Source organism: Carcharhinus amblyrhynchos, chromosome 34, assembly GCF_965287045.1.
Source record: "Carcharhinus amblyrhynchos chromosome 34, sCarAmb.v2.hapA, whole genome shotgun sequence".
Lineage (NCBI taxonomy): Eukaryota > Metazoa > Chordata > Chondrichthyes > Carcharhiniformes > Carcharhinidae > Carcharhinus > Carcharhinus amblyrhynchos.
The window spans coordinates 5910743-5935420 of NC_137357.1; the positions used below are offsets into that span (position 1 = coordinate 5910743).

Below are 24678 nucleotides of genomic sequence, written 5' to 3' on the forward strand. Positions count from 1 at the left end.
CTGAACAAGGCATGGACCAATTTGCTCGCAGCACACTCCGCACAAACATTGATGGCACGATCATAGCCTGCCCAATTTTGGTCTCCCTTACTCTGGCTACCTGTGCGCCCCTAGCCGCCTTTCAACCAACAAAGTCTTCCATAGCGCCTTTCACCACCACCAAAGCATCTCAAAGCCAACTGAGATCTTTCCTGCATGCACCCTGTAACAAGGCGGTGAGCAATTTGCTTGCAGCAAGCTCCCTGCAAACATTGACAGCGCTACCGTAGTGTGCACAAGTTTGGTCTCCCTTATACAGGCCATACCCCACCCTCCCTTTCAACCAAAGAGTTACATGCATTTCCCTAACACCTTTCATCACCCCCAAAGCATCTTAAAGCCGACCAAGCCCTTGCCTGAGTGCACCCTGTAACAAGGCACTGACCAATTTGCTCGCTGCATGCTCCCCACAAATATTGTTGGCTCTCTCATAGTATCGTAATTTTGGCTTCCCTTACTCTGGCTACCTGCACCATCAGCCGCGTGTCAACAAAGACTTAGCTACATTTCTATAGCGCCTTTCTCTGTCCCAAAGGATCTTCACACCGAACAAGCCCTTTCGTGAGATGTTTTCATATCCTGGAACAAGGTGGTGACCAATTTGCTTGCAGCATGCTCCTTGCAAACACTGATGGCGCCATCACAGTGTGCCCAATTTTGGTCTCCCTTACTCTGGTTGAAGTGGGGGGGTAGCCAGAGCAGACTCAAAGGGTTGAATTGTCTACTCCAGTCTTAATTTCTATGTTCCTATGGAAAGACTGACCCACAATTTGAAGATGAAATCTACAACTCCAGGGTTGCGTGTTTCTGCTATGTATCTTCATTTGGGACTGAAAAAGCCAATTCTCAATCCACCAATCTTCATTTGAACACACGGGGCAGGACGTCCCACGAGATAGTGGGATCCAGAAGGAGGTGGGTGGGGGCATGATTCACTTCCTTTTCTTTCCTTCTCTACCTCGTCATTAAAATATTGTGACTCAACGTGTTGTTGCCATTTGGAATGATTTGGTAGTAGGTTCCACCCAGCAGCAATGCTGCTGTGCTTTCAGGGTCAGCATCACAGCGTCTTTGAAGCATTTTGTTTGTCCTTTGCTGGAAAGCCGGCCAGTTGAGGAAGCGAAGGGGCTGGGGGTGGGGGGGGGGGGGGGGGGGGGGGGGGGGGGTGGGGCACCCTGTGCAGCCATCCAGACAAAATGTGTAGCAGGAACTGGCTTCAAGCACAAGCTCTCACAGCAGTGTTATCTCAACAAGTTTAGCTGTTTTCCTTGAGGATGGCTGAGGGATAAATGTTGGCCGGGGGAGCTCTCCTACTCTTAACTTTTGCTTCCATCATTCCCACCCAAGATGGTATCTCCAACAAGTGCAACATTCTTCCAGTACAACAGTCGAGTATCAGCTTCAATATCTCAATCGGACTTGAATCAGCCTCCTCCTAACACGGTGACCTACTAATCCTTGACTGATTCAAAGAAAGTTTGGTGACGCTCACACCATTACGGTGATTCCACCAGCTGACCAACTTGTTTTCAATGTAACAAGGGTGCACTCATCTTCACATCACAAGTGTCAATCAGAAGAGTTCCATTCGTAGTTGACAATTCTTTTTTATATTCAGCATATTCTGACATTATTGCATCTTTTGTGTGTGAATGGTTAATTTATTTAGAATGTGGAAATTTGACTACATTATAAAAACCGACCTGCATCTTCACCTGCACTGGCTGATCCTGCTCACCTTTGACCTTTTGCAGGATTAAATAAGCAATGAGCCCTCCCCTGTAGCCAAATAGGGAAAGTTCTGGGAGATGCAGTCACTCACTGTTCCCTTCAATTCCATCATAATAGATCATGCATTGCTTTAAAATAAAGAAATAGCTTGCATCCTGTATATTCCTGGCAATGGCCATAACAAACAAAAAGGATCTAACCATCTCTCCTTGACATACAACAGTATTACCATGTAGAATCCCATACCAACAACATCCTAAGAGTTACCAGTGACCAGAACCTTAACTGGATCAGCCAGATAAACACTGTGGCTACAAGGGCAGGTCAGAGGCTGGAAACCTTGCAATAGCAACTCCTCACCTGACTTCCTAAGGCTTGCCCACCATCTATATGGCACAAGTCAGGTGTGCGATTAAATACTCTTCACTTGCCTGGATGGGTGCAGCTCCAACTACACCCAAGAAGCTGACAACATTCAGGACAAAGCAGTCCACTTGGTCGACACAACATCCACCACCTTTGACATCGCCAGGTGCGCAGCAGCAGCATTGTACCACGTAACTCACCAAGCCTCCTTCGAAAACATCTTCCAAATCTACAACCTTTTCACAGAGAAGGACAAGAGCAGCAAGTACATGGGAACAACACAAGCCGCAAGCTTCCCCCATCTTCCTGATTTGGAACTATATCACCATTTCTTCACTATCACTGGGTCAAAATCCTGGAACACCCTTCCTAGCTGAACTGTGGGTGTACCTACAGTGACTTCAATGATTCAAGACACCACCTCACCACCTTCTCAAGGGCAATTAGAGATGGGCAACAAATGCTGGCTTCACAGCCCGTGAAAGATTTTTTAAAAAGTCTTCAGGACAATCAAAAGCTCTTCACAGCCAATAAAGTACTACTATGTTGCAAACAAAAAGTCTAGAGGCAGACAGAGAAAGCTGAGAGATTTCTATAGCTTTGTGGCCCAAGAAAGAATGAGTTCTGCAATGAGATACAATTATAGACTCCTACAGTGCAGAAGGAGACCATTCAGCAAATCATGCATGCACCAACCACAATCCCACCCAGGCCCTATCCCAATAACCCAATGCATTTACCCAACTCATCTCCCTGACACCAAGTGGCAATTTAACCTGGCCAATCCATCGACCCACACATCTTTGGACTGCGGGAGGAAACCCATGCAGAGACAGAGAGAACGTGCAAACTCCACACAGTGATCCAAGTCGGGAATCAAACCCGGGTCCTTGGCACTGTGAGGCAGCAGTGCTAACCACTGTGCCACCATGCCGCCCGAAAGTTCTACAAATGAGAGGATGCAGGGAGATGAAAAGCTCAGAGAGGTTGGAATAAACAATAGGAGCAATGAGAGATGGAGATGGTATTTATTGTGTCATATGATTTTTGTTATTATCCATCATATCAGCTGTAAGTTCTCTCTCTACCTGCCCTCCCTGAAAACATGGTTTGTGTGTCCAGACATTTGACATCATTAAATGTTGAAATAAAAACTCTTTTTATTTCAAAAGTTAATAAATTTAATGAAAAAGTATCACTATTACAAAATTATTCAATTATATTGATAATAAAAATCTGACTTTATTTATTTACATGTCTGTACAGAAAATGAGCAACAGATCCAGAAGTCAAGGCTGCCTTGGTTGGAAGTAGGATCAGCTCACTGCCTGGCATCAAGCAGCTTCCAAGTAGTAGCCTGGATCAGAAATAAAAGAACAAAAAGAAAACCAAAAGATGTGGCATTCAGGAGTACACACAACAATCTGGGCACAAAATATGACCTTGCAGATTCACCTGTGTAAATATATCTCTAAACAAGAATAGGAAATCAAGGTCTTTGTAAAAATCATTTCTTATCAATATTTTTCAAGTTCCCTGTCACTCTCCCATGAAGGCAGTGAGTTATAAAAGACATCAGCTCTTGAGGCAGAGGCATCATCTCAGATTCTAAATGGCCTCCTTCTCTGCATAATAACTTGAGTGCTAATATGATGTTCCCTCATGAAGGCCCTTTTCGCCATGCTTGATTCCAATTTAACTTGACATACATAAACACACACCTTATAGCAAACAGGGTAAGGAGTCAGTAATTATTTGCCAAGGGATATTGAATTCAGCTCCAGTGATCAGGTAACAACACACAGCAATTTTAACAATGAAAATCTTTTATCTGTTGAGATGTTGACAGGTCAGCTGTTGATTTCCAGAACCTTCTGTATTCATTGAACAAAAACCTCCCCCTCCCAGGTCTCAACTTGTCAATATTATAGTATGCACTTTGATTATCTATGGAAACGTGAGCTCATTGCTCAGCAAGCTTCACCTTTATTTAACAGCGAAAAATCAAACTAATGCAAACTTGCCATTTGCCAGTAGATGGACCTCTTGTGATTTAAATTATTCTCCAACATTTGCAGGTTTTATCATAAATCTGATTATGACACTGCCTGGTACTGCATTACTGTGATTAACAACACTTGTACAATATCTTTCTATACTGTAGCAAGTGATTATTATCCATACAATGCAACCCATGGGGTGGAGGTGGGGAGGGGGACAAATTTCTCAAGGAATATTAAAATATTCTCAACTGTCCAAAATGAAATCATTTAAGGTCTGCTGCAAAACCTCCATTTTTTGTTCTATTTATTCTATCTCATGCTACCCACATATTCAGCTGTTTGCCCAATAGATTCCTTACGAACATACTGATTAGGAGCAGGAGTATGCCATTTGGTCACTCAAACCTTCTCCACTATTCAATAAGATAATGGCTTGTCTGAACATAATGTCAACTCCACATTCTTAGCTCCCCACTTAACATTTCACCTGCTTGTTAATCAACAATCTATCGAGCTCTGTCTTAAAAGTATTCCAAGAATCTACTTCCACTTCCTTTTGAGGAAGAAAGTTCCAGAGACTCACCACCCTCAAAAAAAAACACCTCATCTCTGTCTTAAATGAGCGACCCCACCCCTTCCCCACTCCAGGATTTTCCACATAACCGACCACGTGTTTTGCCATGAGAGACGTAGCCCACCATTGGTCAGCAGAAGGGTCTTCTGGTCCCACTGTTGTCCATGAGGTTTCCTGTTGAATGCATTCCTTGCTGTTAGGAAACCCACAGCAGGGGTGTACCACTGCGGGGGAAAAGGAGGATCCAGCCTGTGTGAATGGCTGGAAAATTCCAGTCCTAGTTATACATTCACCAACAAGAGGGAACATGCTCTCCACATCAACCCTGCCAAGACAATGGAAAGCATCTCAGTCAAACTCAATTCAGTTTTCCCTCCAACTATCTATGTATACAAATCCCAATGGATCATTAGAATGTTATCATGAGTGGAAGCCTCCCTTGCTGAAGAATGATGTGGAGACGCTGACGTTGGACCAAGGTGGGCACAATAAGAAGTCTCACAACACCAAGTTAAAATCCAACAGGTTCATTTGGAATCATGAGCTTTCAGAGCGCTGCTCCTTCATCAGGTGAGACTTTAACTTGGTGTTATGAGACTTCTTACTGTGGCTTAAGACTGCATGGTCAACTGTGATCAACTGCGATCAACTGCTGAACCCTCATAGACAATGAACTTTTTGGCACCAGCTGAGCCACTTCGGAATTATTGAGTTTATTCCATCTTTCCCAAATCTGTTTTCTTCTAAACAATTTGTGTGGCACAGATGTTGATTCAGTTTTGATTTCACACTTCTTGTCTCCTCTCCCCTCCCCCTTTCGCATCCTAACCACTTTGATCAAAACTATCATCCCTAGTAACAAATAAATGCCCTCCCACAGAAAAGTTGCTACAACCTAGTTTTTACCTCGTGGAGCTGCTTAGTCAGCGGTTTTGATGAAAACTTTGGGCCGGGAAAAGATTTTGATGGCTTCTTCAATCTCAGCCAGCTTCCTCTCGAGATCAGTGCGTCGATTCTGCATGCCAATGGTATCCACTCGTACAGGGAACATCAGCAATTGCTTGGTCAGCTCCTTTTGGGCTGGGGAAAGACGTGGAGGAAGATCAAATCATATGAGCAAGAGAACAGCAGTTAAAATACATTGCAAGGATCAGTCCTCTGCTCAATCTTAATCATTAGACAACAGCTCTGAACCATTCTTGGCTTTGCCCAGTAATGCTGCTTGAAAAACACTGAAAGTACATAGGGCTAATAACATCTGAAAAGTTTTGTTGTCAAAAGTGGAAAAGGGAAAGACAGACAACTCCAAACGCTTTCACTCATTTCAGTAAGTCTTGCAATCTGTATTCACTGTTTTACCCTCAAGATTATTGATCATTTATGGGTGAATCCTCAGCTCATAACTAACCCAGCTCACAAAGCTTGGATGATATATATCTGTATGTGAAACTACTGCAAGGGAAACTGTCCCCTACCTTTTACAAAATTCAACATGAAAGGTCTGTAAATGTGCCCATTCCATCAGTGGGTTCCACACAGGGGTATCCCAATAAAATGCTCAAACAGTAGGATTCCAGAAATGATCTTTCTCCAGCTTTCATGGTGTCTCGATACTCACAGACAATGCAAAGGATGTGAACTACCTATGTAGCAGATACAGTACCCATGTTAAGTCTCAGTCACAACTGGGTAGCTGCAAGTTGGCAGCATCTGATGCATTATTTGCATCAAATGATTAGTCAGGCAGAAGAACTGTCTTATAATCACCATAAACTCCATGACTGGCACTGCTGGAGATTTACAAAACTTCCGGATTTTCAGGGGGGTTGGTGTTGAGAATGGAGATGTGAAAGAATGATTACCAATCAAAACTGATCTTCCAATTCAGGCTTCTGTGTCAGGAGTCCAACCTTCCAGAATTTCTCAGCTATCACGCTCCAAATTTCAGATCAAAGGCAACTAAATTCCACAAATACCAAATCGCAGAACAAGCAGCCCCAAATATCTAAAAGCATTTACCCATGTCTGAAAGCAGTGAACGTTTATACATTCCTTGAAAAGCCATGGAATGATTTACCAAACTTTGGAGTTGATACAGGCAGAGCACATTACACATACTTTGTTGAAGTGAATTGAGTGTTTCCAGACGTTCATTCTCTGGCATCCGAGTGTGGCCAGGAGGCATGCTGGGATCAGGTATATTCTTCCGTCGTTCTTCTGCCTCTTTGCTCCACTGATTCCTCCTTTCAATCAAACTGGAAACAGTCACAACATAAATCAGATATCCTCAATGGAAAAGCAGTAACACAGAAAATTTACAGTCAAAAGGGAAAAAAAATGCAGGGAGAAAGATGAAGCAGGCAATTCGACAAATTAACTTTGTGGTGAAGGTTACGTCAACTAATTCTTCTGTCTTACAAATTAAGAACCAAGGATCAAGAACAGACTGGAAAATCAATAAAAGAGATAGATCAGCAACTAGTAATGAAACAATATCAACCTTGAGTTTTAAAAGCTTTCAGACTCCAGAAGGAAAGAAATCCTGAGGGAATTGAGGCTCTGGGAATAAGGTAGAGAAAACAGCTCTGCATGAAATGTTGACTTTAACATAAATGAGGACACAGGGAAAAGGAAAAATGTCTAAGAGTGGATTTCAAGCTTGTAAGAGAAAATAGTCTCACAACATCAAGTTAAAGTCCAACAGGTATGTTTGGAATCACAAGCTTTCAGAGCACTGCTCCTTTCTCAGGTGAGTGACTTGAGGACTCTCCTGAGGAAGGAGCAATGCTCTGAAATCTCCTAATTCCAAATAAATTTGTTGGACTTTAACCTGGTGTTGTGACACTTCTTACTGTGCCCATCTCAGTCCAACGCCGGCATCTCCAAATCAAAGCTTATAAGAGACATGGAAGCATTGGTAAAATAGAAAGATGAGAAATTATGTGATGTAGGGTTAGAGAATGGAGTGCGAGGTGAAAACAAAAACTAAAAAAAAGAAATCAGTGCAGAAAAAGAGAAAAAAGAAAAGGGATTGGTTAGGCACACAGTAATGCAATAATCCATGCTTACTACTGTGGCACCTGTCCTTTATTCTTGTTTATATACTCCTGTTGTTCTTTCGCTTTCCTATCCAGCACATCAGCAAGTGACTGCAGAGACTTGGAGCGTCGCACTGGCATCCTCTTTGCATTCTGTGCGTTGTGCCTGACAAAATCGATATTAACACCTTTGACTTGAATCTTGAACAGAAAACAACAAGGAGATTGGTAATTATGATAAGGAATTACACTTACCTTTACCAGTCACACTACAGAACATTTACAGGCTGTGTGAGACCAGGTAAACGTTCCTACAAGAGCAGGCAGATGCGTTTTGGTTAATGACTTCCCAGCCTAACTTTTCTACCAAAGAACAAAGAAAATTACAACACAGGAACAGGCTCTTAAACCCTCCAAGCCTGCACCGACCATGCTGCCTGACTGAACTAAAATCCCCTACCCTTCCCGGAACCATATCCCTCTATTCCCAACCTATTCATGTATTTGTCAAGATGCCCCTTAAAAGTCACTATCATATCTGCTGCCACCACCCTCCCCCGGCAGCGGGTTCCAAGCACCCACCAACCTCTGGGTAAAAAATTTGCCTTGTACATATCCACAATATAAATATCCCCTCCACTTGATGAGCAGAACTTAATTACATTTAGAACTATTATGTTGGGATAGAGGGAATTGAAATAAGGAAAACAGAATTGAATAGGGGAATTTCACAGTAACTTCACTGCAGTGTTAATGTAAGCCTTACTTGTGACTGTTAAATAAACTTTAGGTGCATGAAGGAAAACTGGCACTTATCCAACCAATGATGTATTTTTATGGTGTGATCACTATTGTAACGTAGGTGCACAAGATACTCACTTCTGTGTTGGCATCCTCGGCACAACTCTCCGGTTTTGGTGGACTTGGTGACAAGGATCGTTTTGGGCAAATGCCCGATCCACATCTTGAGTGCGCTTTAAGATAGCGCTGACTCTCCGAACGCTGGGGCGGTGAACTCTCCTGAGGATAAACAACAAGTGGGAAAGGCGCAAAACAGAATGCGTCTGTATTTACTTTAGAAAATCTAGCAGTGTATTGTCAAACCACAATTTTTGTCACTCTCCCTCTCTTAATTGCTCAGAGATATTAAGAGGTGAAATGACACCAGCCTGGTATGAAGTGAACTCATCTCATCTGAAACTGAATCAAAGTGACATTTTGTATCTCTGCAAACAAAATTAAGATCAGCAATCACCTCCACCGTAAACTGACCAGTTCTTGCACTTCACACAGTTGGGAGGATTCTCCTGTAGTGTCAGGGATGGAAAGGCTTTCGTGCAGCCCACAAAATTAAACACGGAAATAAACAAGTACGCAAAAAAGTCTGTTCACACTTCTTAAAACGTATTATAAAATATTAGGAGAAGCACGAAACACCAATATTTTTACAATGATTTTACACTATATTAACCATTACACTATTAAAACTACTTTCGAAATACTAATGAAAAGTTCTCACCACCTTCTTGGCAAGTAAGCCTCAGAAGAATTATGCTGCCAAGTCTACAGTGATTTATTTGCCTTTAACAACTACACTAAAACAGATAAAATTTAAGCAAATATTCTGGAGGGACTGGAAATCTGAAAACAAAACAGAAAAAGTTGGAAGTACTCAGTAGTTCAGTAAGTCGACTTTAATGAAAAAGGGTTGTAAAAATCTAAATGACCTCTGTTTTCCCACAGACACTGTCTCGTCTATGTAGCATTTACTACTTTTCCTGACATTGTTTTCTAATGAAAATTGCTGCCCTTCGAGTCACATCTCTCACCGCCATTTTGATTTTGTTTTGCCAATTTTCTCTCTTAAATGTTATGGTTTTTTTCAAACCTGTGCAACCATTCAAGCAACCATTCCTCGTCAGTGAATTGCGATTGAGTGTTAACTGTCGTTTTTAACCTTCAGAGCATCATTTTTAAGTTGAGGGGCACTTCAGTCACACTTCTGAGATCAAACAACAAAGAAAATTACAGCACAGGAACAGGCCCTTCGGCCCTCCAAGCCTGCACCAACCATGCAGCCCATGTGAACTAAAACCCCCTACCCTTCTGGGAATCATATCCCTCTATTCCCATCTTATTCATGTATTTGTCCAGATGCCCCTTAAAAGTCACTATCGTATTCGATTCCAGTACCTCCCCTGGCAGCGAGTTCCAGGCACCCATCGCCCTGTGTGTAAAAAGACTTGTCTCATACATCAACTAATGCATCAAACATCATCTGCTTTTTGCAACTTGATTCTGAACTATATTGTGCTTTTGTCCACAAGTAATAGGGGAACCCACCCTAACAATTTAATATCAGCGCTGATTTGTTTATTATCACCCCAAGTCTCTACCTGTAATTGTGCCATCACTTTCGAAGGAATGGATTCGTATTTCTGGGACTTCCACAGTGCTTTCACAGGTTTGGGGCCACTAAGCTCTCGCTCTTGGTCCTTCTCCCTGCATTTCTTCTGTATTTCACGCATTCGCCTCACGTTCTCCTTCTCATGATCCCTTGGCTCTTTCTCTATGGAGAAACAAGATTCCTGTGAGATGGGGAGCAAGAGTGCATATTCTCCAGGGAGCCAGAGATGTATTGATTTTTGTGACATCACATTAACAATCCAGGCACCGCATTCTTTTAATCACTGTAATTTGTGCAAACACTTGCATGTTAAATGCTGGTGGCCTTGCAGATAGAATGAAAGAATGGTTATGATATCGAAGACCATTCAGCCCATTTTGTCCTTGCCTGCTCTTTACAAGGCCACCTCACCAACTCACACTTCCCACCATTTCCCCCAAGCCCTCAATTTATTTTCTCTTCAGACAATTATCCCATACTCTTTTGAAGCCACGATTCAATCTGTATCTATCACATGCTCAGGCAGTGCATTCCACATCCTAACCACCCTGCTGTGCAAAAAAATGTTGCCTTGAGTTCTTTTGCCAATCACTCTAATCTGTGACCTCTTGTTCTTGATCCTTCCCCCAATGGGAAAAGTTTCTACCTATGTGCTCTAACCGGACCCCTGATGATTTTGCATACCCTTATCAAGGAGGAAATGATCAAACCTCCTGTTAACTTTCTCTTCTCTAGCCACAGCTACTCCAATATATCCACAAACTGAAGTCCCTCATCCTTGGAACAATTCTCGTCAGTCTTTCCCTCATTCCCTCACATCCTTCTTAAAAGTGTGGTGGTCAGAACTGGTCACAATACTCCAGTTCAGGCCAAACCAGTGTTTTATAAAGGTTCATCATAACTCCCTTGCTTTTGTACTCTATGACTCTATTTACAAGGCCCAAGATCCCGTATGCCTTGTTAAACCACTTTCTTAAGCTGTCCTGTCACCATTGTTGATTTGTGCAGGTATTCCCCTGATTCTTTTGCTTCTGCAGCTTATTTAGAATTGCATCCTTTATTTTACATTGTATTTCCTCATTCTTCCGACTAAAATGTATCACCTCACCTTCGCCATACTTGTACTCCTCCAATTCTGGCCTCTTGGGCATCCCTGATTTTAATTGCTTCCCCACTGGCAGTCAGCCATGCCTTCGGCTGCCTAGGCCCTAAACTCTGGAATTCCACCACCTTCCCCCTCACACCTCCCCACCCTACCCCAGCAGTCTTCATGATCAGTAAAAGATAGATATACTGTTCCTAATAGATATCAGAGTCAGTCAACTATTTGGTAAAGTCGATGCATGCTTGCCACCGTAACTATCTTGAAATGATCAAAATTGACAAGGATTCACCACAAATGGCCTGTAAGACGTCGATCAATTGAGAAACTAGCCAATTTAAACTGCAAGCAACAGAACAATGGCTGTCAAGGTTCCCTACAGAAAAGGAGAGCTTAAAAATCCAAGTAAAGCACGTCAATAAAATAGATCCACTGAATCTCAAAATGTTATTTTACTTTTTGATCAGCTTTCTCATTTACAGTGCTGTCCCGTAGCATTAATTAGGCTATAAGATACATAATCGAGGTGATAGATTCTAATCCTAATAGATGGCCAACATAAATCCCTCCCACTCACACTCTCTCTCCCCGAATGCCCCCCAATGAACAAAGCTGTTTAAGAATCTATTTACTTTTTGATGGCAGCGGTCTGTGCAATGACACTCCTTCCAACTGGAGCAGCGAACCAACAGAGCCCCTTTGCCCTCTCTCCAGGATCTCTCTGGCATTTGAATGCACACGAGGAGCAGGCTGCGAAGGGCGGGCACTGTAGCACGATGGGTACAAGGTGGGATCTGGTGCCAATGGTCCAGAGAGGAAGTCCAGCTTTAGGCTGTTCCCTTCCAACCGACCCCGAGCTGGAGACGAAAACAGGAGGCAAGAAAATTAATAATCAGTAAAGGCAACCAATATATTGATCATTCAGCTGTGGGGACCCTCATACTGAGCTGTTAATGCCAAGTTCCAACAGCATTCACTGAATGATGACCAGGAATGAGAAAAATAGCTGTTTCTTCTCTCTTCAGCTACATCCACTCAGCTCAGATTTGCATCAGACCCTGAGTAAAGTTGGCTCACAGTACAGCTTGGACTGAAATTTAACATTATAAACTGAGCAAAATACCTAGGATTTTGTTCCAAGATTGTGATGGTCTATGTTAAAGAGTTGTTTGAATTATCGAGCTTCAACATAACCTCCAAGGTCCTCAAGTGCGTTAAGAATCTTTTCACATATCCCTAAGAGATCAGTCATCCTCTATACAACACACCCTGGTCAGTATAGCTATTGGTCAATCACTACCTATTTCCATCATCTTCTGTATTCAACATATTTCAATTGGATCAACTCAAAACAAAGGCACAATTCAAAACAAAATCACAAAAAGTATTAAGGTCACATCCATTATCAATTAGGTGTCAAAAGCTTCAGCATTTGAGTTAACAATTACAGACTATGCATCTTCACTTACCAAATTACCTGCACATAGTGCTTGACTAAGTACATGCCTTGTAATCATTCCCAGGAATCCAATTATCAGTGTCACAAATAGACTTACATTAACACTGCACTGAAGTTATGATGAAAATCCCTTTGTCGCCACACTCTGGCGCCTGTTTGGGTTCACTGAGGGAGAATTTAGCATGGTCTTTGCACCTAACCAGCACGTCTTTCAAACTGTGGGAGGAAACTGGAGCTCCCAGAGGAAGCCCACACAGATACGGAGAGGGTGTGCAGAATCCATAGACAGTGACCCAAGCTGGGAATCAAACCTCGGTCCCTGGCGCTGCAAAGTAGCAGTGCTAACCATTGTGCCACCATGTCACCTCATGTGTATATATAATAATTGAACCTATCAGTTAAATTCCAGCTTGTAACACTCTCCCAGGCTAACAGAGGTGTCACGTAGCTGATCAACACTCTACTTGCAAAATCAGAAGATAAAAACATTTCTTTTGTGCATTTTGCTCTTTTCGATAGATTGGTGTCACATACCAATTCCTGGCGCGCAGAATGGACAACAGGGTGATCAGACATGATAAGCAAAATAAATTCCCCCTTCACATGGCTTCTGCTTTGTTTCCTCCCAGACATTCAACTGAGAATGGCAAAAGGTAAATGGAAGCACTTCATCTGAAAACACATTAAAACCTCACCTGACACTGGACGCCTGTAGAAATCTGGGAATAGCGTTGGGTCTGGTGGAATGGGACCAGATATCTTGGAGGGGCCTTCAGACATATTTGTTTCCTTGCAGTACTGCAAGAGAGCAATATTAAAACAGTTTGATTGAAAAATAAGGTAAAAGGAACAGGAGGAGACCATTCAGCCTCTCAGACCGATTCCACCATTTCATTAGATCGCGTGCCTCATCTGTACCTCGACTCCTTTACCTGTGTTTGTTCCATATCCTTACCTCACGAAGAACTTCCCATTTCAGTCTTGAAAAGATCTCCAGATGTCGGGACATTTTGGAGGACAGAATTGCACATTTACACTAACCTTCTAAAACATAGATCCTGATTTCCCTCCCAAATGGTCTCATTCTAATTTTAAGATTATACGTCACCACCCCCTCTGAATTCCTCAGCAGAAGCCAGGAGTTCACATTCACATACACACGGGGCAAGGTAGGTGTAGGAAAATGCTTTGTTGAAATGGCGGCGCGGGCTTGTTGGGCCGAAGGGCCTGTTTCCCGTGCTGGGTTGTTCTTTGTTCTTGACTATCTGCAGTTACCTTATTGGGTTAACCAGCCTTTACATTAATTAAATCCAACAATTTTGTTATTTTAGAGAGTGTAACTCGCTACCAAAGTATGGTTGAGGTGAATAACACAGATACATTTAAGAGAAAATTAGGTAAGTACACGAGGGAGAAAGGAACAGCAGGTTATGCTTGGAGGTTGACACAGTAAGGTGGGAGATGAACGTGAAGCATAAATAGTAACATGAGCCTACTAGGTTGAATGGCCTGTTCCTGTGCTGTAGATTTTACCTTGGATCTCCCCCAAGGTGCAATGCCCCAACTTGAACACAGTACTTCAGATGATTCCCAAGAAGAAGAATCACACTCGACTCAAATATTATTTCTCTCTCCGCAGTTGCTGCCGAACCTGCTGAGTTTTTCCAGCATTTTCTGTTCTTGTTGTACTTCAAGTGAGGTCAGACCTGTACAACTGAAGCATCAATCCCTCACGATTCTAATTTTGGATAACTATTCCATTAATCTTTTGGATTAGGGGAGGCAGTGGTGTAGTGGTATTGTCACTCATCTCGTCATCCAGACATCTAGGACAATGCTCTGGGGATCCAGGTTCAAATCTCATCACAGCAGATGGTGAAATTTAAAAATCAATAGAAAATCTGCAATTAAAATCTAATGATGACCATGAAATCATTGCTGCTTGTTGTAAATCTGGTTCACTAATGTCCTTCAGGGAAGGAAATCTGCCGTCCTTACCCAGTCTGGCCTACATGTAACTTCAGAGCCACAGCAATGTGGTTGATTCAATTGCCCTCAGGGATGGGCAATAACTGCTGGCCAAGCCAGGGATGCTGACGTCCCATGAATGAATAGAAAAAAAAAGTTTTTCGACGTGTCCATTTAGCTTTTAGTGATCCTTGCACATGAACTTCACACTCAAATCCTAAACAATTGCCACTGTTTTCTGATTTGTCTCTCTTGACTCCAATGGATAAGCTTGCACTTCCAAACATTGAACTCCATTTGTCATGGTGTTGCTCACGGTGCTTAATCTGGCAACATTTCTGAAACTTCCTACTCTGTATACTGTGCCTCCTCGCAGTGTAATTCGCAAACATCTTTTTTTTTTAAAACTGCATTTATTAGTCACAAGTAGGCTTTCATTAACACTGCAATGAAATTACTGTGAAAATCCCTGAGTCGCCACAAACCAGCGCCAGTTCGGGTACATTGGAGGAGAATTTAGCACCTAACCAGCACATCTTTCAGACTGAGAGGGGAAACCGGAGCATCCGGAGGAAACCCACACAGACGCCGGGACAATGTGCAGACTCTGCAGACAGTGACCCAAGCCAGGAATCAAATCCAGGTCCCTAGCCCGTAAGGCAGCAATGCTAACCATTGTGCCGCCTAAATGTTGAAAAGATGAGATCCGAGTACAGTACTGAGGAAACTGCTTACAGTACTGCAGCAAAATCAATGTACCCCAAGCTATCTTTACGAATTAGAAGGTATCTTTATAGCATTTTACACATCGCTTGTCCCAAATTATTTTAAAACAACTGAACAAGAAAGTCAGCACACCAAAACGATATGAAACCAAGAGGATCCTGTTGGTAAGAATGCATTTCTTGTCACTTGCTCAGAGCTACATGCACATAAAGCTTCAGAAAGGAATGACACCACAAATAAAACAGCTGATTAGAAACACCCTTGTCCCTTTGCACTGTACTCTAGAAGAGGTTATCTATAGAATTAATCCTGGGCAATGACAGGGCTCAGATTATGACGCACTGGTGAAACAAAACCTCGGATGGCTTACCACCTTGCACTCAATTGACCCTGTAAAATACACCTACATGGAGGACTGTGCATTCGTAATTTTAAATACCAACAGATCTAAATTGCGTCAGTTATTTATACCCTCAATATACAAAGCTTCAGAGCAACAAAAGTAAATCAAGATAGTAAATGCTGATCAGCTACATCAGCAGATCAACAATGAACAAACGAAAGAGCAAGTTAATATTCTAGAGTTGGATCCCATGTGAGAACTCTGAATATTTCTGATGAAGGGTTATGAGATTCTGAATCTGACTTTGTATGATCAGAACAAACATGATAAATCGCTAAATATGCTGCAAAAGCTATGTTACATGACAACAGCGACTATACTTCAAAAGTACTCAATTGATGTAATGGAATATATGGAAATTGTGAAAGGTGTATAAAGCATGTCCAACCTATCTCAACCAACATTCTGTACTTACTATCATTATAATGGGCTATATTTATATCTTGTTATCACTCCTCCCCAGAGGATGCTTACGTGACAGTGGATTCTGAAGTGTTTTCCGAAAAAGGGGTCCGTTAACAAAAAGGTTTTCGAATCACTGCTCGAACTTGTTCATTACAGAATCTAGAAGCGAGTTATGGAAATATACAGCATGGAAACAGGCCCTTCAGCCCAACCCATCCAATGCCAAACAGTTTTCCCAAACTGAACTGGTCCCTTTTGCCTGCATTTGGTCTCTACCCCTCAAAAACCTTTCCTATCCACGTACATAAACAAATGTCTTTTAAACATTGCAATTGTACCCACCTCCTCCTCTGGCAGCTCATTTGATATACACACCACCCCTCAGGTCCCGTTTAAGTCTTTCCCCTCTCACCTTAAACTCTGCCCTCTAGTTCTGGACACCTCCCCTCCTCTACCCTGGGGAAAAGACCTTGGCTATTCATCCTAGCGACGGACCTCACGTTTTCTTTATGAGGTCTGTAAGGTCCCTCATCCTCCTCTACCCTAGGCAAAATAAACTCCAATAGCTTGTGGCCAAGCTGCTCAGAAGGAGAGCTGGGGGCTACCGAGCTGGGGTGTACACCCAGAGGGTAGAGCTTGCAGGGCAGAGCCTGCCATAGCCCAGTGCCAGGGGGAGCATCACCATGGAGACAGGTTATAATCAGCAACATGCCAGTGAGCTGGGGAGCCCTGGCTGGCCCGCAGGGAGGGGCAGGAACACACTCAGGAAGTTTGGGAGACTCACTCACAGTTACCCCCCTGGCCGGGGGGGTTCAGAACCCAGAGCTGAACCTGGGCCCCACTCTCACCTTCCTGCAGCTCTCCAACCGCCTGCAACACACGCCGACGCTGCGTCATTGCGTCATCTCCGTCGTCATAACAACCGCTGGCGCTCCCGCCGCAAGGAGCGCTTTGCAACATTCCCCACTTCCGGTTCTCATTCCCCGACCGTCATCATCACTGTAACATAGTCTGACTGTCACCATCACTAACACTGAGTGTCACCATTACTAACACTGAGTGTCACCATTACTAACACTGAGTGTCACCATCACTATCACTGTAACACCGAGTCTGACCGTCACTATCACTGTAACACCGAGTCTGACCGTCACTATCACTGTAACACTGAGTGTCACCATCACTATCACTGTAACAGAGTCTGACTTCACTATCACTGTAACACCATGTGTGACCATCAATGTCACTGTAACACCGAGTCTGACTGTCACTATCACTGTAACACCGAGTCTGACTGTCACTATCACTGTAACACCGAGTCTGACTGTCACTATCACTGTAACACCGAGTCTGACTGTCACTATCACTGTAACACCGAGTCTGACTTCACTATCACTGTAATACCGAGTCTGACTGTCACTATCACTGTAATACCGAGTCTGACTGTCACTATCACTGTAACACTGAATCTGACTGTCACTATCACTGTAACACCGAGTCTGACTGTCACTATCACTGTAACACTGAATCTGACTGTCAATATCACTGTAACACCGAGTCTGACTTCACTATCACTGTAATACCGAGTCTGACTGTCACTACCACTGTAACACTGAATCTGACTGTCAATATCAGTCTAATACTCATTTCACTCACTGTCATCAGCAGGACATGACTCACTGTCTCTCACTCACTCAGCCAACTTATCTTACAAAATTCTTGATGTGGCATGTGGATTTAGATAACATTTCCGCTGGCTGATGAGTCTAAAACCGGGGACATAATCAGCCCAGAAAATTGGGTTTATCATTTTAAAATCTTTATTTTCTTTCCCTTTCCCATTAGACAGCATAAAAGCATTGGATGTCCTTGGAGCACTTTTTCAATGGATGATTTTTGTACTTCTCCCAGACTGGGAATGGGAACAGACAGAGGGCCAGATAATAGTCGCAAGTGCATCTGGCTATCTGGCACAAATGTGCTTTGGGTCCTGAATGGTGAGTGAGAAAAAAAAACATTTGAGAAACAGCCAAAGAGTGGAATCCAAACAACAAAATACAAAATACCAAAATAGGGGCAGCATGTTGGCACTGCCACCTCACTGTGCCAGGGACTTGGGTTCAATTCCCAGCTTGGGTCACTGTCTGCATGGAGCTTGCTCGTTCTCCCAGTATCTGTGTGGGTTTCCTCTGGGTGCTCCGATTTCCTCCCACAGCCTGAAAGACACAGGGTGATATGGTAGCACAGAGGTTAGCACTGTTGCTCACATTCTCCTCGTGACTGTATGGGTTTCTTCCGGGTGCTCCGGTTTCCTCTGATAGTCCGAAAGATGTGCATGTTAGGTGGATTGGCCATGCTAAAATTGCCCCTTAATGTCCAAAGATCTGTAGGTTAGAGGGATTAGCAGGTAAATATATAGGCATATGGGGGTAGGGCCTGGGTGGGATTGTGGTCAGTGCAGACTCGATCGGCCAAATGGCCTCTTTCTGCACTGTAGGGTTTCCATGATTCTGCGTGCTGGTTAGGTGCATTGACCCGAACAGGCACCGGACTGTGGCGACTAGGGGGGATTTCACAGTAACTTCATTGCGGTGTTAATGTAAGCCTTACTTGTGACACTAATAAATAAAGTTTACATTAAAGTACAATAATCACATTTTAAAAATCTCTCAGAAATTGCTAATTCTCCCCAGATCAGCCCTCCCTTGAAGGCAGAGTCATAATTAGGAATTTCAGAGGAACAGAGATACACCAGGTTACGAATACAGGAAAACGCTTGTGAAATCATATCATTTCTGCAGTTTCAGCTTTTTATACAATATTTTTGTGATTGAGGAACCTGAGATTTGCATGGACTTCTGATGATAAATCATCTCATTCTATTGGGGTTATATGAGGCGCAACCCAGAGGTCCAATATGTTATGGCAAGAAATTTAATTTTGTTGTAAAGTGAGTTGCAGCTCATGCAGGGTTCCCAGGTTAAACTGTGGCAGAACAGCATTGGTTCTGTGGGACTCTGTGCCGTTAAATTGGGCCACCACATTCAGCAAGGATGGTTCATAAAATGTTGTGCAAACACCGCGCAAAGGAGCGCTCCGCTTGTCAAGGGGCGGCATGTTCAAAGATCAGCGTAAGTCATAATCACTGACCAATGTGGACCTGTAGATCAAATAGACACACAAATTTGCTGTTAAGAATCTGAAGTAGGTAAAGGGTTAATGGATTTCGTACCTAGAATGTGTCACAAATATAACCCTTCCTCTTGGCTGATCTCCTTCAGCTTATACTGCTCCTGGCAGTAATATAAGTTATTTGTTCATGTGTTTCATGCTTTAACTCTCATTTTCGTAAAGACAGATAGTTTAATGTGTCTGTTACTTTGCAGACTTTGTAAATCTTTACCTGTGTGTGTGTTAGTTGGACATCGTTGCACAGATGGTAGTTTACGACACATGCTGTTATCAGGAAGATTCCTGCTGGGACAGCCACAGTCGCACAAGTACCTTCAAAGACAGGGGTGCTGGTACTGCTGGAGAAGGGGTTTTAATCGTGAATGGATTAAGCACGTGTCCTGACTGCAGGGCTGCAATTCCTGATTAACTCTGGGGCTGCATCACGACCCAGGAAGGAGGACCCAAAGGTCTGGCTGGAATTGGAACTTTGAAACATGGTTACTGTTGGAGCTCAGAGTGTATAAATGCCCACTTGTGTTTGTGTTCTAAGAGAAGTCTGGTAATCCGGGCTGGAACCAGTTTCTCCCAAAGCTTTGTAATAAAACCACTGTGTTTTGGCTCACTAACAGTCTTTGAAGTTTTATTTTACCTCCAACAGGATCCCCTGACTTTAATCGCTCCAACATTGGTGTCTTCAGTTGCTCTGGAATCTCCTCCCTACCCCTCTCCACCTCTCTTTCCTCCTGAAAACCAACCTCTTGTTCATCTGACCCAATATTTCCTTATGTGGCTGCGTGTCATAATCATCATTACACTAAAGGTGCTACATAAATCTAAGTTGTTGCTCACAATTCCACAATGAAGGTCAGATCTCGTGCAACAACAAACCAATTACCTCATCATTTCAAATAAACTGATCAAAACAAATGCTGTCCTCATGAATGATCAATAAGGCACTCACATTCCAAATGCAGACATAGGGGGCGCCGCACTGTCAGAGGGTCAGTGCTGAGGGGGCGCCGCACTGTCAGAGGGTCAGTGCTGAGGGGGTGCCGCACTGTCAGAGGGTCAGTGCTGAGGGGGCGCCGCCCTGTCAGAGGGTCAGTGTTGAAAGAGTATTGGTGTTATTTTGAAGGAAAGCAGAGAAGCTCTCCCTAGTTGCCTGAACAATATTGAACCCACAGCCAGGTGATCAGGTCAGTTTTAACATTGTTATTTTTGGGTGCAAATTGGCTGTCATGCTTCCCTGCACTACAACAGTGAATCCACTCCAAAATTACTTAACTGACCACAAACGTCTTTGGCATGTCCTGAGGTTCTGAAAGATGCTGTAGAAATGCAAGTCTTCCTTTCTGCCCATCAGAATTGATACTTTCCAATCGGAGAGCTACAGTCAATGCTGACAGACATCTGTCTCTCCTTCTGTTCAGTGAAAGAGTTTGCATGTGGCCAAGATCTGCTCAATCTACACTGCCCAATGTCCATCTACTGAACCTACATAACCTTCACCAATTCAACTTACTTGAAGGACACTTGACAATCCCATCAATGCAGCTCCATCTGTAGTGGACCATTGGCTTGCAACCTTCCCCAACTCGCATCTTGTAGCAGCACTGATGCTGGAGGCAACACCTTGAAAAAGATAGGGAATCACATTCATTCAGTAGGAACATTCATATTTAGAGGAATAAACAAAGAACAAAAACAGCCCGGGAAACAGGCCCTTCGGCCCAACGAGCCCACGCCGCCATCCCAACACCACCAGTCCCCCACTCCACCCATGACCCTTGCCTAACGTTTTATGGCCATCCACATTGAGGGAAACTAATTTAGGGACAATTTATTACTGCCAATCATGATGAGGAAGGGTGGAATTTACAGACATGAAGGACAGAGAACATTCGAGGAGGCAATAGTCGCCAGACTATTCATCCAGAAACTCACCTAATGTTCTGGGAACGCGGGTTCGAATCCCGTCACGGCAGATGGTGAGGCTTGAATTCAATGAAAAAATATCTGGAATTTGGAATTTACTGATGATCATGAAACCATTATTGATTGCCAGAAAAAAAACCATCTAGCTCACTAATGTGGTTGAGGGAAGGAAATCTGCTGTCCTTACCTGGTCTGGCCTACATGTGACTCCAGAGCCCACAGCAATGTGGTTGACTTTTAACTGCCCTCCAAGGACAAGCTGGGATGGGTAATAAATGCTGGCCCAGCCAGCGACGCCTGTGTCCCATGACCGAATGGAAGGAAATTCAGAATGGTGGATGGGGTGGATACTGAGAATATGCACATCAGTGTATAAAGTATAAAATATCTCTGTGAAGACAATTTGTTGGACTGTTTCTTAGTTCAAGTTGTAGCAGACTTGGTTTAAAGAGCGAAGTCATTATCTGAGCCACAGGCTATTTCCCACTCGCCTTCTCCAACTGTCCACCAGTGGCTGGGTATATTTGCAGCAGCATGACTGTACCTTTCTGAAACTGCAAAGAATATTACCGCTCAAGGTTTCCAATAACAGAGGCAAGGCAGGGCTTGAAATTTTATTCAACACAAAAGCAGAAAATGCTGGAAAATCTCAGCAGGTCTGGCAACATCTGTAAGGTGAGAAAAGAGCTGACGTTTCGAGTCCCGATGACCCTTTGTCAGAGCTCAGTTGTCAAAGCTGAATTTTTAAAGCTTGCAGATTGTAAAGAGCAGGGAAGTTTTCCGAGTTTAGTGTTGGGGAGAAATGGCTGCTGTGTTTGACTGCGTCTAAAGGATAATCCATGGCCCAGTGAAGCACTTTGGGACATCGCAAGGATGTGGTGGCAGGCACTATACGAATGCAGGTTCATATTTTCCATTCTCACTGTCAGACATTCCGGTACCTACCAATCGATAAAATCCACCGGCGTTCCGATCACAATCCGTCTTTTCTTGTGGGTGCAATGGCAGCCGTATGGAATAAAGTCAAATTTAAAATTGTCGCGGCCTAAGCAGCGCATCATGTGTGAAATGCTTCTCATTCGACCAACATAACTGTCCGTGCCACCTGCACACAAATGGAGAAGAAACAGAGCAAGAGTTGATGAGGGCTTCTTAACATCAACGCAATCCAATTAAGAGGAAGAACTTGCTTTCGGCTATGCTAAAGAGAGATTTTATAATCGGAATCCTGTTAAACGAAGGAATCTCCTTCAGGACCCCTTTTTTAAAGAAGGATTTTCTTTAAAGAGGCTATTTCATTATCAGGACCCCCTTTTCAAAGAACTTTCCCATCAGGTTCCTCCTGAAGCCCCAAAACCACAGGCCTGTGATGGGATGTTTCTGGGTCCTCCTGTAGCACAGAGCTTGGGGGCTCCCAGCTCCTGTCCATAGGCTGATTTCCAACACTCACCGCTGAGGGAGCAAGAGGCCAGAAAGAGGATATAGACCGTCAGCAGCCACTCCATGGAGCTGTAACATGCCATCCCGACAAACAGAGCACCAGCATCCCTGCCCATAGCAACGGAGCACCAGCATCTTGGCCCATAGCAACGGAGCATGAGAACCGCGTAGCAATGGAATTATAAGCAATCTGGCCCATAGCAACGGAGCATGAGCATCCTGGTCTATAGCAACGGAGCGTGAGCAACTTGGCCCATAGCAACAGAGTTTGAGAATTCCAAAGCACTGTAGCAACCTGGCCTGTAGCAACAGAGCATGAGCATCCTAGTCTTACAGCAAAGGAGCAGCAGCATCCCGCACGATAACAACAGTTCATAAGAACTCCATAGCAACACAGTACGAGCAATCTGGCCCATAGCAACAGAAGCTGGCTCAAAACAACAGAACATGAGCATCCTGCACCAAAGCAATGGAGCATCAGCAACCTGGCCCAGAACAACAGAACCTGGCCCATAGCAACAGAGCATGAGTATCCTGTACCATATCTACACTGTATGAAAACCTAATAGCACTGGAACAATCTGGCCCATAGTAACAGAGCACAAGCATCCTGCATCATATCAACAGAGCACCAGCAACCTGGTCCAACCAAGCACAAGCACCCTGCATCAGGTCAACAGGGCACAAACAACCTGGCTCAAAATGTTACCCTGCCCATAGCAATGGAACCTGGCTCATAGCAACTGAGCATGAGCAACCCCACCCATAGCAACGGAACATGAGCAACCCGGCCCATAGCAACGGAGCATGAGCAGCCACTGAGGCGCATGCTGTCAACAGTCTGAGGCAAGGTGACTTCAGTCTCACACTTGAACGATCACAACCATCGTCAGTGCCATCAGGGATCTGAGACCTGATATCTGCCTCCTGCGGAAGGATCTGGAAGACCACCTGCCCATTCAGAAGATACATTGAGGGACAAGTTCGGTCACACAATGACACAGCTCTGTTGCACTTGGGGTGGTGCAATAATATTCTGTCCTCTGAGAGGGCAAAGACTTCTCTCTCAGATGTTAAAATACAATGCACAAAACGTGGCAAATGTTAAACCAACGAACTCTGTGAAACACCTTGGCCAGGATGATTTTGGTCTCTTTGGGATTGAGGATGAAGGGGGGGATGGGAGGGGAGCGGGAGTGTAGAGACTGCAAAGATAAAGGAAGACCCTCCAGCTCAACATGAAGCTTATTTTTCTGGTTCCTCCACACTGGTTCCAGTGGGCTGCAGGTTTGGTGCACGTGTCTGAAGGTGACAAGCTGGGAACAGATCCAGGGGAAGATTTGAAGATTATGCACTGTTGATGTGACAGCCTTCAACAAAGTTGAAAACAGAATGTTATGAGCAACTAAAACAAATTGGCAAGCTGTGGGAAATAAATCAGCATCTGATCAGCATAACAAGATGGAACAGGAGAATTACAAAGAGAATTCAAGCCACAGAGACAGGGGATTGTCACTTGTGCACATTCACTTCTCACTAATGGCCATTACCACTGGACATCAAGATGAGGTATAATCCCTACCAGAGGAAAAACTGCAAAAGGCTCCACAATGCTCCATCTCACATCTGCAGAGAAAATTATGCCCTCTCCACTCTAAGGAACTGGGGCAGAAATATAAGGTTTCTTCAGTTTACATTTGCAAGATTGATGAGGGTCAGGTCATCAGAGGCTGTTGCCAGGGGCCGGGGGGGAATCATCTGTAATAAAAGCAAAATACTGCAGATGCCAGAAATCTGAAATATAAACAGAAAATGCTGGAAAAATCTTAGATTTGATTTGATCTATTATTGTCACATGTATTATTAACATAGAATGAAAAGTATTGTCTCTTGCACGTTATACAGACC

At 43.6% G+C, this 24678-nt stretch overlaps 2 protein-coding genes across 7 annotated transcripts; both read right to left on the reverse strand.

The window, feature by feature from the left end:
- Positions 1-3338: 3338 nt before the first annotated feature.
- Positions 3339-20063, reverse strand: enkd1 (enkurin domain containing 1). 6 transcript variants are annotated; one of them, XM_080217101.1, is made up of 9 exons: positions 20045-20063; positions 13415-13517; positions 11893-12117; positions 10148-10320; positions 8631-8771; positions 7783-7952; positions 6832-6968; positions 5620-5793; positions 3339-3493 (listed from the first exon to the last, which is right to left on the reverse strand). In XM_080217101.1, the coding sequence occupies exons 2-8, from the start codon at positions 13497-13499 to the stop codon at positions 5633-5635; spliced, it is 1092 nt and encodes a 363-aa protein (XP_080073227.1). In that variant the 5' UTR covers positions 13500-13517; positions 20045-20063; the 3' UTR covers positions 3339-3493; positions 5620-5632. The 6 variants fall into 6 exon arrangements, with proteins under 6 accessions (XP_080073227.1, XP_080073225.1, XP_080073224.1 ...); XM_080217099.1 differs by lacking the exon at positions 20045-20063 and adding an exon at positions 17070-17110; XM_080217098.1 differs by lacking the exon at positions 20045-20063 and adding an exon at positions 17010-17082.
- Positions 18063-22853, reverse strand: LOC145361255 (group 10 secretory phospholipase A2-like). Its single transcript, XM_080216886.1, has 4 exons — positions 22781-22853; positions 22276-22435; positions 20918-21027; positions 18063-18211 (listed from the first exon to the last, which is right to left on the reverse strand). The coding sequence occupies exons 1-4, from the start codon at positions 22851-22853 to the stop codon at positions 18063-18065; spliced, it is 492 nt and encodes a 163-aa protein (XP_080073012.1).
- Between the last annotated feature and the right edge of the window lie 1825 nt (positions 22854-24678).